Here is a 13,457-nt window from a genome sequence, read left to right as displayed (position 1 = left end):
CTCCATGTGGACAGAGTATGCAGCTAAAGACATACAACTAACGACAAACTTGTGGTTTTCAACCCCAAAGCTTATAGTTATTTCAGCATTACAAATTCAAATTCAGCTCTTAGGATATTCAGTTAAAAAATACAGAGTGTCCATCTTCTATTCATTCATGTGATAAATATTTTTTGAACACCTACTATGCTTCAGGCACTGCTCCAGGGGCTACAGAGACATCGGTGAACACAAACAAAAGTCTCTGCCTTCATGAAGCTTATGTTATAGTATGTGTGTGTGGCAGGGGTGGGGGAGGAATAGATAATATAGAATAAATGCAACAAATAGGTGAATTCAATAGGGCTATATTTAAAAAAATACTGCAGGGTGTGGGTGTTGGGGGAGGGGCTATGGTTTTGAACAAGGTGGACAAGTTAGAAGAAATGACACCTTTCCTTTAGTCCTGAAATACACAGCTCTTTGGTCTACCCTGGTTGCAAACTCTGTGAAGGCAGGAACCAAAGGAGATTCATTTTTGTATCCCTAATGTACCTGGTCCATGGCAGGACTTTAGAATAACTGCTGAAAAAAAAGACATATATTCTGTATTTTTCCAAAGCAAGGCTACTTGTAATAAACAGCATAGATTTATCAGACAGCTGGCCAGGAAATGGATGTAGTATTTGGCATTGACAAAACAGCATGCCTTAGAATCACATCCTTGGAATTCCACCTCGTGGTACCCAAAATAATAATTCTACCATGTTTGTTCCACTAGAATTCTGTGGGGACAAGATCCCAGGATAATCCACATCACCCTTCCATATAGTTGTTACTGCAAAATCAGAATGTCCTTTGAGCACCCTTGAGTGGGAGATGTGCTTGCCTTTTATTTTAGACCAATAGGAGAAAAGGTAACAAATGTTGCATGGGATAGAGGTGGTAAGGGATGTCCGTATCCAGGGCTCTTGGCAATATAGAGAAGACATCAGTGAGATGGAGTATAAGGTGTGGCCACCTTCACTGAGGTGCTCCACGACGCTCATCACCTCAGCTATTCCTCCCACTGAAGCCACAGGACAGGCATGCTTCCTTGCCCCACTCGAGAAGCCCTTTTCTTCTCGGAGCTTATTACTGTGGTGGCTGAGTATGCAAGTGTCAGCTGACAAGTGTACAAAATAATGTCAGTGCAACTGCAGTTTTCCCTCCCTGCCGTGGCAGTCATGCTTAGACACTGACGCTCAATCACGCACACACAGTCATCCATTCGTTCATCAACTAAGGACTGACAAGAGCCTACTGCGTGCCTGGCATGGATTTTAGTGCTGGGGATACAAAAGCAAACAAGGACAAAGCCCTTGCCCTCTGAAAGCCTACATTCAAGTGGAGTTAGACAATAAATGGATAAATACATAATATTAACGTCAGTTAACAGTGAGGACTCTGAAGGAATGAAACCAAGTCAAGGGACAGAAAGCAATGGAGGTCTGGCTGTCGGCACACGTGTTATCTGGGGTTAGGCAGTCTCTGAGGTGGTCCTAAGGATTCCCCACCTCCTGGCATTCCTACCCTTGTACAACCCCTTCCCTTCACTTCTGACAGACACAGCAGGGCAGACGTGATGGACTGTCACTGCTGAGATGAGGGTATAGAGAGACTGAGCTTCCAGCTTGCGTTCTCCCTCTTCCCTGGATCTCTTGCTCTAGGGGAAGCCAGAAGCCATGGCGCGAGGCCGTCCCATGTGAGCAAGCTTGGAAGCCCATCACCCCCATTCAGGCCTGGAGACAGCTGCAGCCCAGGTGACACCTTGACTGCAGCCTTGTAAGAGGTCCTGAGTCAGATTCCTCCAGCTCAGCTCCAACCAGATTCCTGACCCACAGAAACGGTGAGAAATGTTTTTTGATTTCAGCGGCTGAGTTTTAGGACAATTTGGTATACGGCAACGGGTAACTGACACAGTGGTCAAGGATGGCCTGAGTGAGTACCTTGAAAGAGACAGCCATGTAAAGATGCGGAGGGAGAGGGGCTGGGGACGTCAAGGGCAAGCGCCAAGGCCCTGAAACGGGAACAAGCTGGGCAAGTCTGAAAGAAGTGCAAAGGCCAGTGCGATGCGGAAAGAAGAGACAGGCAGAGACCCCCACGGGTAGAGAAGCACCCAGCCCTAGAAGGCTGCTGTTCTAGCCCCCACTAACCACCTTAAACAAGCGCCAACATGACAACAATAACAGTAAGAGCTAATGTTTGAGAACTTAGGTGTACTAGGAATCGTGCTAAGTGCTTTATTCTTCACAGTAACCCTATAAAGTAGGTATTAGTATCTGCTCAGTTTTATAGATAAGGAAACTGAGGCTCAGAAGGGCTGAGTGGCTCTCTCACATTTGCAAGTTAGGAAGCAGGAAAGCGGAGATTCAAACCAGGCCCTCTGCCTTCGGAGTCCTTACACTTCCCCTCTACACAGTACTGTTGAAAGAGGCCCCTAGAAAGAAAGCCTCTTTCACCCTTAAAAAAGAAAAACCAAAAACAACCCCTGCAAACCCCAAAGTGTTGTTAAGCCAACTGGTCCAGCCCCTGTCCGATCAGATGCTCCGGGCAGCCTGATTTTCTCTAGGAGCCCTTTTGAGAGAATCGGTTTGAGGCATTACCTACAATTGCTCTGAGGTCTGACCCAAGTCAGCATGGTAAACTTAGAAAAGCACACAGGTAGCTCTTCTTTTTGACATTTATTAAGAGCCTTACATAACAAACCTGGAAGTTACTGAGAATCAGTAGGTAAAATACCAATATATTCTATTTTAGGCAGTTTTATACTTAGCTGACATAGCTTGAGCCCTGAGCTCCTATCAATATTCAGATACCTGGTACCCAACCAGGTATCCATGTGCTATATATAGAACTTGCTTTTCCTTCCTACTTAAACTTTGTCTTGAAGTTTGAGGAAGACTATGAATATTCCATCAGAATCTTAATCTCTTTGTGAAAAGAGGAGAAACACAATCCATTTATCTTTGATTTTTATCTATATTCAGTTACATTAGGGATGCTAGTTTAAACTATCTTTTTTAAAAAGCAATGGCTGTAGCAGACTGATAACCTTACATACAGGGGTCCATAAATTTATATTATAGTGCTGCATTTAGCCAGAGAAAACAAAACAAAACAAAAACAGAGGGCACTAAGGTTTTTGTTTTCAAGTTTTCACCTAGAAGAAATATGAATGAAACCAGCTTGTTCGACACAATTAAGGATATTATAGTAATAACATTAATAGCTAACCTTGATTGAGAGCATGCTATATGGGCCTGATACTGCCCTAAGCACTTTGACTATACTGTCTAAATTAAGAGTTACAACATCCCTATATGGTATTATCGTTATCCCAACCTTACAGATGAAGAATCTCAGGCACAAAGAGGTCAGACAGCTTGTCCAAGGTCACATAGCTAAACAGTCTAGCACGAAGACCAAGACTCAGGCGGTGTGATTCCGACAGTGCAAGCTCTTAACTCCTACACGATACTGCCTCGCGGTTATCAGTTATTTAGCCTGAAAAGATGTGCAGGATCCCAGGCACAACCACTTCTGCTTCTAAGAAAGATATGCTTCTTTCAAAAATACCAAAAACAAAAGTAAGATCAACTCTCCTAATACACATACATCTATTAGCCAATCCCAAACTCCTACAGTATCCTACTGCCCCGCACAATAACTCAAAATTCTTTATTATAATTATTAAGTACATATACAGATTAAAGACACATGGTATGAATTTAGGCACTAATAAAAACTACACACACACAAGGCTGAAAGTTTATTCCTTTAAAAAGGTTCATCATTTTGCTTTTTTCGTTGCTCAGTAATCTAAGTTTATCTTCTAGAAAATTCTTACCATGTTCTCATTTTTCCTTGGTCTCTTTCTTTTCCCTGCTCACATGTCACCTCCTCAGAAAAGCCCTCCTCAACTAATCAAACTCTCTGTGCCTTCTCAAACCCCATGATTCTTTTACTTCCTGTTTACATCACTACCTTAATTACATTATATATTTATACACTTGTTTGTTTTCTACTTCTGATATTTATACACTTGTTTCCTACTTCTGCTGTTAGAAAATAGACTGCACGTGGGGCAACTTGTTCCCTGCTGTCCCCCTAGTACCTAAACCGTGCCTGCATCTAGCGTGTGCTCAGTGATTTTGCCGAACAAACGAATGAATGAATTCGATGCTCCCTTTGAGAGCCACTTGGTGTAGGCAGAGGGCAGCAAGGGCCGGTCAGCTCACTGCCCCATGTCCTCTCCCCACCCCCACTTTCCACATCTGTAGCCCTGGAGTCTCGACCTTGTTAAAGATGTGAATTCTCACCAGGTAGGGGAAGGTGGTAAGGGTGGACTCCTATTATCAAGGACAGGTTTAGGAGAGGAGATGGTAAATCCTGGCTTACTGGTTTTGGTTGCAAGGGAGTGGTAGGAAAACAAAGGGCTGTGAAAGGCATGGATGTGGGGTCCTGCTCCACCTCTCTCACCTGTACCCCTACAGAGAATCTGCCTCCAAGTTATTTTTTTCCAGCAGGTTTCTAGTATCCATCCTTTTACCTCCACGCCTACAACTGTGCCCCCTTACATTACACCTGGACTGTTACAAATGCCCCCTAACTCCCAGCTATCTTCCGACATTTCATTCCACTCATTCATTCTGCACAGGTGTAGGACAAAAAAGCGAAACCTTTATGGCATTCCCTAGCTCGAGAATCTCGAATGGCTTCTTTACACCGGGAAAAAGGAAACCATTATCCTGGAACACTATTTCTCTTATAAGTTTGCCTACTTCAGTACTCCATGAATTACTGGAAGGCAGGCTGCCCGATGGTTTTCTCTCTCCAGAGCCCAGGACAGTGGCTGGCAGAGTGGGTGCGCATGAAACAATCTTTGCTACAAGAGTGTCCCTCGCCAATTCCATTCTGTGTTCAGCAGATAATACCCTACACTGCACATCAGGGCACTTGGTCGTAAATGCAATCTGATACCTTTTTCATGTGTACAGCTCTTGTCTGCCCTCTCCAAAAGCAGAGGGCTTTTTAGGACAGACTCATATTCTTTTATGTCCACCATTTCTCAGGACTGTTACCACTACTAGGTACATATGTGCTGTACAGAGATCCAAAAATCTAGATTTGGAAGGAATTTCATTATGAAAAACATAATACAGACCATACAGTAACTGTAATTTATAAATTTTCAAATGGCAAAAGAAAAACCAATGTTAAGAATTTGAGCACAAAAGGGCTGGATTTGGGGTCTTAATAAGTACCTGAAAGCAGACCGGTGGACCTGGGCAAATTGCCTAGAAGCCCAGTTTGAAGGATAGTACAAAGACTGTCTCTGACTCTGAATTTTCCTAACCGGAAAAGATGACCTTTGTCTACCTATAGTCTTAATAACATGTTTAAGGGAAAAAAGAAGGGTGGGGAATGGTGGGCCGTAGAATTTGGTGTGCTTTCGTATTTCCGGAAATGCAAGACACTCTTCGGTTCAGAATGACACTGATAGGACCACTTTCTATGTAGACACCTTTTCATCTCCACAGAGATTTTGTAGACCCCTATGCATTATAACAACTAATTAGAACACTTAGATGTCACAGCTATATGCAATTTATAAATAGTTTGTAAAGTGCTTTGAAAATGGAAAGTGCTAGGCAAGTACTCGGCAAGTACTCAAATGATTATATATTAAAAGCCTTTGACATATAAAATCATTTTATTTAATAACTGGCTCTTTAAAAGGCACAGTACTTTATAGCTGAACAGAATTTCTGAGCTTGAACCATTGATATTTTATTTAGAGTGAAATGCTGTTAGCAAATCAGACACTGATCAAGTTTTTTTCAGTTTATATAAATGTATGATTCTTATCTATCTCCCTCACTTTTTCATCGACCAGTTCTGCCTTCCCTTAGGTTCCTGCAGACTTTTTGCAAAGATTCCTCCCACACCACAGTGACTCATGGTTATCCTGCCTGCCCTGCCCTGTTTTTTCCTTTCACACGTCTGCCTTGTCAAGGTGTTTTGTATGTTCCTGAGTTTACGGCTACCCTAAATAGGTTCAAGACTGCATGCCACATCATCAGTGACAATAAATCCTTCTAGGAGCAATGAAGCCATGAGATGTGGCAGGTGGCCACCAGTGGGTGCATCTCCACCAGTGGGTGTACTGTTATTGATAACTCCAGTCTACTATCACCAGTCCACGCTGTTATGTCCACTAATTAAACTTGGCTTTCATCTCCTGACAGGTCTTGGTTCATAGGCATTGAACTTCATTTAAATAATCCTGTTTCCTATCACCACCGAACTACTCATAGGCAGAATTGTAGAAGAGGCAAACAAGTGTTTGATTGTTTACCACTATGCCTTTAGGACTTCCTTACATCTGCAAGTGCTAATGTCCTCACACTGACATTGGCTTTCTCTTACTATTACCCTGGGAAAATACTCCCTGTCCCTGCCCCGTAACTTTGATCTTTCCCCATCCATTCCTCCTCCCACTTAATTTAGTCTCCGACGTCCTACAGTATATTTTCATTATTGGAAAACCCAAACTAAGCCATTCTTCTTGTACGAGTGTTAATGCTTAGCCTTTTTAGGCCCTAAACTAAGGCTGCCAGCTGCCCATCAACCTCCCCGTTAATTCCAACCCATATTTTTCTGTCCTCATGTGACTCATGCATCATTCTCCCCTCTTTGAAAGTCTTGGCTTCCACAGCTCGACTGTCTGCAGACTTTCCCACCACGTCATTGGTTGCTCTTTTGCCCAACCTTTAAATACTGAGCTTATTCAAGGCTTGGCTTGGCTCCTCTTATTTATTTAAAATTTTTAAAAAAATTCTTTGGCCTTGCCACACGGCATGTGGGATCTTAGTTCCCCGATCAGGGATCCAACCCTTGTCCCCTGCAGTGGAAGTGCAGTCTGAACTACTGGACCACCAGGGAAAAGTCCCAAGCCCTCTTCTTAATCACACTCCAGTTTCTACGGATTTACCTCATCCTTATGGCAAGAACTCACGAAGTTTCTCTCTATTTAAATCTCTCTCATGGCCTCCAGCTCCTGTCTACAGATCACCTCATTCAACAGGGGACTTTGGATTTCAGTCACCTTCTCTACCTCCCAGTCAATCCCCCCAACCCCCCACCAGGCTTCCCGTGTCAGTAATTTCGCCCCATACCTCGATAGGAGTCACCCTTCTCTTTCCTCACCTTCCACATCCAATTCCTGAGGTCTACCAATTCTGTGCCAGTTTGGCTCTCAGACGTATCTCAAATCCACAATCTTTTCTCCATCACTAGCTTATGGCCCTTCCAGGCCACTTCAGCTCTTACAGTTTATCTGCTTCTACCCTGGCCTCTCTACAATCCATTACAACATGCTGTGATCAGTTATTCAGATGTCTTCCCATTGTACTTCCCAAAGTCCTTCCCACACCAGAGCTCTTCCCGTGGAGTATATCGTAGGCCCTTCTCCTCCTTGCTGGCCCTGCTACAGATATGCACATCTTTCAAGACCTTTATTTCCTCAAACCACCAGTGTTCTGCTTCAGGACTTTTGCAAGTGCTATTCCCCCAGAATGCTTTTTCTTTTTGCACTGCCAGCTCCTTCTCTTCCTGTAATCTCTGGAAGGTCCTCTCTGCTTCCATACCTAAAGCAGATTCCCCTCTCAGAGTACTGGGGGGTGGGGTGCTCAGGTTCAAAGGTTGACAGATATTTAGGGTGAATTAAGAGTCAAGTGGGGGTAGGACAGGTATGAGACACAAGGCTGAAGAGGTAAATAGGGCAGCTGTTAAGTGTGATTTAGGAATATTTTAGGTTTTCCAAAAAAGTCATTTTCCCCACATGCAAGTTTCCTCTTCCCTGTCCTTACTTCCTCTCAAATACTGTTCCTTTTAATGTAACCCTGGGCTATACTGAGATACCTACCCAAGGACTGAAAATATTATCTGGTCATCCCAGTTTTCTCCTTCTTTAATATATTAGCATCCTGAAATTAGAGCACTGAACTGGTATCTGTCTTATAAATGCTACCATAAAGATGGAGCCTGATACCACCTAACATTCTCACGTGAAACCAGAATTCTCACAATTCTTTCAAATTATTTCCCACCCTTGCCCAATCTACCAATCATAGCAAAGGATGCAGTTGTCTCATGAATTACTAAAAACATCTAGGAAGAGGCCAAGTCCTCCCTTCACTCCCACCTTTCTTGTCTAGACTATCCACAGCCTATCTGGGCTCATGCTCTATTGCATCTCTCCCTCGCCCCCAATCACAGGTGTGCATACACATTCCTTTCAATTCCCTTGATCAAAGTCCTTGTCTAGGCCTCTGATTATCTCATAGTTTCCTCACTTTCAATGTTGGTTCAATTAAAAGAAAAAAAAAACCCCACAAAAACCTAAAATAGTCAACCTTGAGGACAAAGGAACAAGAACCACTCAAATCAGTTTAAATAAAAGAGGGAATTTATTAGAAGAATACAGTTTCTTGCAGGGACTCCAACAGCTGAAATGGGTTAAGAGCTAGAAGCAGGCCTCTCTGCAGGACAGATCATGTAATCACAAACGTTTACTTCTGGGTTTTGCAAGAGCACGAATAGAATATCCTAGTGGTCAGTCCTCCCTGTATAGTGCATAAGGGACTAGAATGTGGCTTCATTTCTGCTGGCTTTTTGATCCTTATATTCCTTTATGCTGGCCTCAAACTTGTCAAGCACATGCTGGCAGACATTCATGAGCTCAGTCAGGCCTCTCTGAAAGGGCTCAACAGCTGGAAGGGCACCTCGAGTCTGTATGCGCAAATTAATTTTGCTCTCTGAAGGATGGGTTGTAGTATAACCACAAAACTCCACTTCCGGGTTCTTCATGATCATGTAACGAAGAGAATTTCCTAGGGTATGGTCCTCCTCGTGCAATACAAATGTCACACAGTGTCTATCTGTCCCAGCTGCCTGGACCATTTCCAGGGCTGTCTTCCTCTCGCCTTCAGCCATTGGGGTCTTCAATCCAGATATTTTTCTACACACATATTTTTTATAAAAATGAGATCACACTGAATACGGTTTTGTAACTAGCTTTTTTTCATCTACTGTATCACAATATCAACACGTTATTACTCTAATGCACTCCAATTACACAGAACGATTAGCATTAGCCCTTATTATCTTCCTGCCTCCACGTATTCTAGCAGTCAATAATTTATTGCCTCCAATTTCTCCCTCTTCCATTTGGCCGTCCACATGGCCACAAGGGGAGTGTCCTTAAAACAAAAAAGTTTGCTAAAATTTTCTTTTGGTAGGCTCACAAGAAAGGAATAGGATTAGAATAGGGTGGGCCTTGCTAAAGGATGAAAAGGAAGTTGAAAGGCATGGAAAAGCGCAGATTATAATAAAAATAGAAACTAAAGATCATCAACGTGCAGGGCCAACTAGGGCTTCCGTTTGCAGGAGGTAAGGAAATTAGAATGGAAAGTCTGAGAAGAGCACCAAGCATGAGGGAGAAAGCGCTCAGCGCACAGAGTGGATCAATTAGCGCTCGGCACAGAGGAGGGACTTGGGCCCGACCAACACACCACCCCCATCGCTCGGGGAACAGTGGCCTGGTGCACGTTAGCTTTATTTGCTCTTCCTGTTCCAAATGGGGGTGGGCAGTTAGGGAGCTTAACTCTGGTCTCACAACTCGTGTTCCCTCCTTGATATCGAGTGTACTGAGAGTCTCCACTCAAGCAACCCAGGTGTCCCCCCCTCCCTTCCCGATCGGGGCCCCTCTCCCCGCCCTGGCGCCCACTGCTCCCTCCTCGACTGTCCTCCCAGCCAGGCCCTCGCTGCCAGGCCGGGCCGCGGAGGCTAAGGCCCCGGTCGGCCGCGGGCTCCCGGCGCAGGGCGCGGCCAGCTCCTCCCGTCCCCTTCCTCGGCCGTTACCTCTCCAGCTCCTGGTCGTCTTCCATGGCGGGGGCGACTTCCGGGATCCTCAGGTGGTGCTGACGGGCCGGAGGCGCTGCCCCATACCTCGAAGCGAGCAGGCGCCGCAGGAAGGAAGGACTGACGGGAGGAGCGCGGACGGAAGGAGGAAGGAGGAGCCGCAGCGGCGCGGCAGGGCCCGGCCACTGGGCGGGGCGTGGAGGCTCCGCCTCGGAGCCTCGCCCACGGGCCCCGCCCCCGGCGCGCGGAGGGCGGCGGCCAGGCCTGAGCGGTTCACCTGCGCTCCCGAGCGAGTCGGCCCGCAGAGCTAGTCGGGAGACTGGTGCGGTCGGGCTCCTGCCCCGCCCCGAGGCCGAGACCGGCCAGTGGGCGCCGGAGCTCAGCCCTGGGCACCTTCCCTCCAGGTGATGGCGAAGGGGGCGGGGCCTTACTTGCCGCCCTCAGATCACCTTCCTTCTCGGTGCCAGGATCGGGCCTCTTTCTGACTTGCTGCTGGCTCGGTGGGTGACGGGATTAATCCCAGGAAGGACCTCGCCTCCCGGGGACGGGGGCGTTCATGGCACGACAGACTTACACTATAGTTGAGCAACACACTTTGAAGAATTTCACCACAGAATAGCATGGGTGTAACACGGTATTTGTCTCCTCTGGGATCTTGCAACTGCACAGCTCAACTGGGTCAAAGGACAAGCGTTTGTTTTTTATCTTTGGGGGGAGGGGAGGAGTGAGAGTTTGGAAGGAAACTGTCCCCACTCCCCATCTTTTCTAGGATCTCTTTCTACCCCTGGAGTATGTCCTGCCTCGCTTCGGACGTCCTTTTCCCTTTACCCTTTTGGCCTCTTAAGCCTCCTCACCTGCGGAACCTCCCGCTCACCTTTGTTCTCAGGTGCCCCTGCCCCCGCCTCGGCAACCTTTCACCACCCAGACTCGCTCTCCGCCCTCCTTCTCCCTTCGTACCTCTCCGCTCTCGGTCCCCTCAGGTGTTCTTCTTCGCCAATAACCCTCTCCCCTCCTGGTGGTCCTGCTCCCCTCGCCCCCATCACCCCGGACAGCCCCGGTCCCTACCTCCGACCCCCGCAGTCCTCCCACCCGACACGCCCACAGTTCTGTCTTCCTGCGCCACCTCTTCTCACCCCACCCCCGATCCCCTAGATGTTCACCACCTCCCCCAGCTGTTCCCCTCTCCTCCCGCCGTCGGCGGTGAGCGCAAGAGGCACTTCCCGAGCGCGGGCAAATCAGGCGGGCTGCGTGTACAGCCGAGGGGTGGGGGAGGGCGGGCGGCTAGGGGCGGTGCGGCCTCACTCTAACTCCTAGTGACGGCCCAGGCCTGGCCCGCCCCCCGAGCTCTCGGATAGGCGGAGCCTCCCTCTGGCCCGCCCCTCCCGCCCTGTGCTGTCGCCGATTGGCTTGGGTGCGTGTCGGGTTGCGCGGCTCGGCCCTGGCGTTCGCCCGCGGGAAGGCAGCAGGGGCGGTTGAGAAGTGAAGTCTTGGCCAGAGTTTGCTTCTTGCCAGGAAATCGGCGGCGGCGGCGGCGGCGGCGATTCCCGGCGGAGCGGAGGCCGGCCGGCCCCGCGCTCCTTCAGCGGGCCGCGGAAGCGGAGCAGACGCTGGGCTGCGGCGCTGGGAGCCGGGCGTGCCCGGGCAGGCGCGCTCCCCCGGTGAGTAACTTTGCCTTGCCCGCCTCGCTCTGCGCCGGCTCGCGGGTCCGGCCGCGCCTCAGGTGCGGGCGGCGTGGGGTGTGGGGCGGCCGGAGCGGCGCCGCGGCGTCTTCCGCGCTCTCCTCGCCCGGCCGGGCTGCGGGGACGCGGACCGGTGTGGGGCCGCCGCGCTGGTCCGGGGAGGAGGGCGCGGGCTGCCGGCGCCGGGTGCCTGCCGTTGTTACCGTTTGGTGGTTCCGGCCACCGTCTCGCCGGTCTTTGCGTCGCTTGCTCCAATTTTAGGGAGGGGAGAAGTGGGGATGAGTTTTCTGTTCCCTGCGTGTATGTTGCCGTGAATGAGAGTGCCGCCAGCTGCCTTACCTCGGTCTTGTTCCCTGCAAAGGAGTGGGGAGAGATCATACCCTCGGTCCCAGCCTGTTGCCTGTGAATTCTCACCCTTCCCTTTAGACTGGAGAGGGTGAGAGAGAGATTTGACGTCTTCGAGGGAGGAATTTCAAAATTCGGATCTTGATTTGGAAGCAGTCGCACCCACAGCACCATTCAGGAAAGACATCACTCGCTTTTCAGAGCTGCATGCCCTGTTTTAGACGAAGGACTTTCCACTTAGATGTAGTGTTTCTTCTGATGTTTCTGTGTACATTTAAGGTTATGAATTAGGACGTTCGTATCTGCCAGGAGCTACAGTACACTCATGCGTGGCCTTAACTGTGTAGCTGTTTTCTTTTTAAATCACAGAGACGAAATTGAATGAAAAGCAGCGGCGGTTCAGGAGGAGGAAACAGTTGTGAGCTCCGGTTGACTGGAACTGTCTTCACTTTAAGAATTTCACATTCTTGCAGCAGTGGTACTTATCTGTAGATTGGCTTTCGTCCCAGGACAGATTTTGATTTTTATTTATTTACTTTTTTTCTTGCTTGTACTGTGACGCAGCACTGATAAAGTTGATCTCAGTAGGTCAATTTTATTTCCCTGGATAGATTTGATTCCCATCTCCACACCCCTTTAGAAAATGGACTTTGATCTTGTATCCTTTTTGGCCTGTCAGAGCTTTCTTGAGCCACGAATAACAAAAGTTTTGCCTTTTTAGCTTGTCCAAGTCCCACACATGAGTTTTCCCATAGGGGTAAAATGTAGGCCAACTCGGAACCGAAGTAGAGTAACAGTGCTTTTAATTTGTCCCACCTGTGTGTTAGCAGTCATAATTCTGTAACTTGTTCCTCTCTTTTTCTCATCGGGTTATACAGTTTTCATTATTTATTCATCTAGCAAATGGGTGTCTTCTGTGTGCCGGGCGTGGATGGCAGAGGTCAGCTCTTGCCCTGAACTGGCTCATGGTGTACCAGCTACCTGAAAGCAATTTGAACAGGTGCTGTGGGAACTTAAATGTGGGAGCATTTCTGCCTGGAGCTTGTTAAGGAAGACCTCACACAGGCACTTCCAATTGCTGAGAGATTTTCATTCTAGGCAAAGGGGCTGGCGTGCACGGTGTTGCTTTATGAGAGCTGCATATGGTTCCTCTGGCTGAAGCACACAGTGTCTGGGGTTGGAGTCGTGGCCAGGGCCTGGTGTATTATTCATTTCCGAGCACTTAGCACTTTGCCTTGCTTACAGAGGGCACTCAAATATTTATTGAACTGACTTGAACAGAAACATGAAGGATTTTGTATGCCGCATTAAGAAATTTGGGCTTTATCCAGTCAGTGAATACAGAGCTGCTAATTGTAAGTAGGAGAATGTCATGATAACATGTGCGTTCCAGAAGGATAACTGTGGCAGTCTGGAGGATGGTGAGGGTCCAGATGGGAAGTAGGGAGACGGAGCAGGAGCTGTTATACTGTAGGGTTTAAGTGCTCA

At 47.8% G+C, this 13,457-nt stretch overlaps 3 protein-coding genes across 5 annotated transcripts in view; 1 reads left to right on the top strand and 2 right to left on the bottom strand.

Moving 5' to 3' along the window:
- LOC115866765 (protein POLR1D-like) overlaps positions 1-10,079 on the bottom strand; it is a 42,199-nt gene extending 32,120 nt beyond the window's left edge. The window contains exon 1 of the mRNA XM_030882618.2: positions 9,946-10,079. Coding sequence (XP_030738478.1) covers positions 9,946-9,971 — 26 coding nt within the window. The 5' untranslated portion in view covers positions 9,972-10,079. The remainder of the gene's footprint in view (positions 1-9,945) is intronic.
- LNX2 (ligand of numb-protein X 2) overlaps positions 1-13,457 on the top strand; it is a 164,686-nt gene that overhangs the window by 67,272 nt on the left and 83,957 nt on the right. Inside the window, exon 1 of one of the 3 annotated variants that reach the window (XM_030882614.3) lies at positions 11,419-11,603. The exons of 1 other annotated variant lie outside the window; for it this stretch is intronic. The gene's annotated coding sequence lies outside the window, so the exon portion shown is untranslated. Of the gene's footprint in view, positions 1-11,418; positions 11,604-13,457 lie in introns of those variants that run through there. One more of the 3 variants, XM_060287938.2, reaches the window with a different exon arrangement.
- LOC115866766 (DNA-directed RNA polymerases I and III subunit RPAC2) lies at positions 8,470-10,079 on the bottom strand. Its single transcript, XM_030882622.2, has 2 exons — positions 9,946-10,079; positions 8,470-9,043 (listed from the first exon to the last, which is right to left on the bottom strand). The coding sequence occupies exons 1-2, from the start codon at positions 9,969-9,971 to the stop codon at positions 8,668-8,670; spliced, it is 402 nt and encodes a 133-aa protein (XP_030738482.1). The 5' UTR covers positions 9,972-10,079; the 3' UTR covers positions 8,470-8,667.

The sequence above is a fragment of the Globicephala melas genome, chromosome 18 (genome assembly GCF_963455315.2).
Source record: "Globicephala melas chromosome 18, mGloMel1.2, whole genome shotgun sequence".
Lineage (NCBI taxonomy): Eukaryota > Metazoa > Chordata > Mammalia > Artiodactyla > Delphinidae > Globicephala > Globicephala melas.
Note: the sequence above shows the minus strand (reverse complement) of the source record. Positions and strands in the feature narration are given on the sequence as shown.

Excerpts from the sequence above, each read along its gene's own strand:
- LOC115866766 (XM_030882622.2), bottom strand. The coding sequence starts at position 9,971 with ATGGAAGACGACCAGGAGCTGGAGAG. Across the intron at positions 9,044-9,945 it reads GACGACCAGGAGCTGGAGAG|AAAAATATCTGGATTGAAGA; the intron begins GTAACGGCCGAG and ends ATATGTGTGTAG.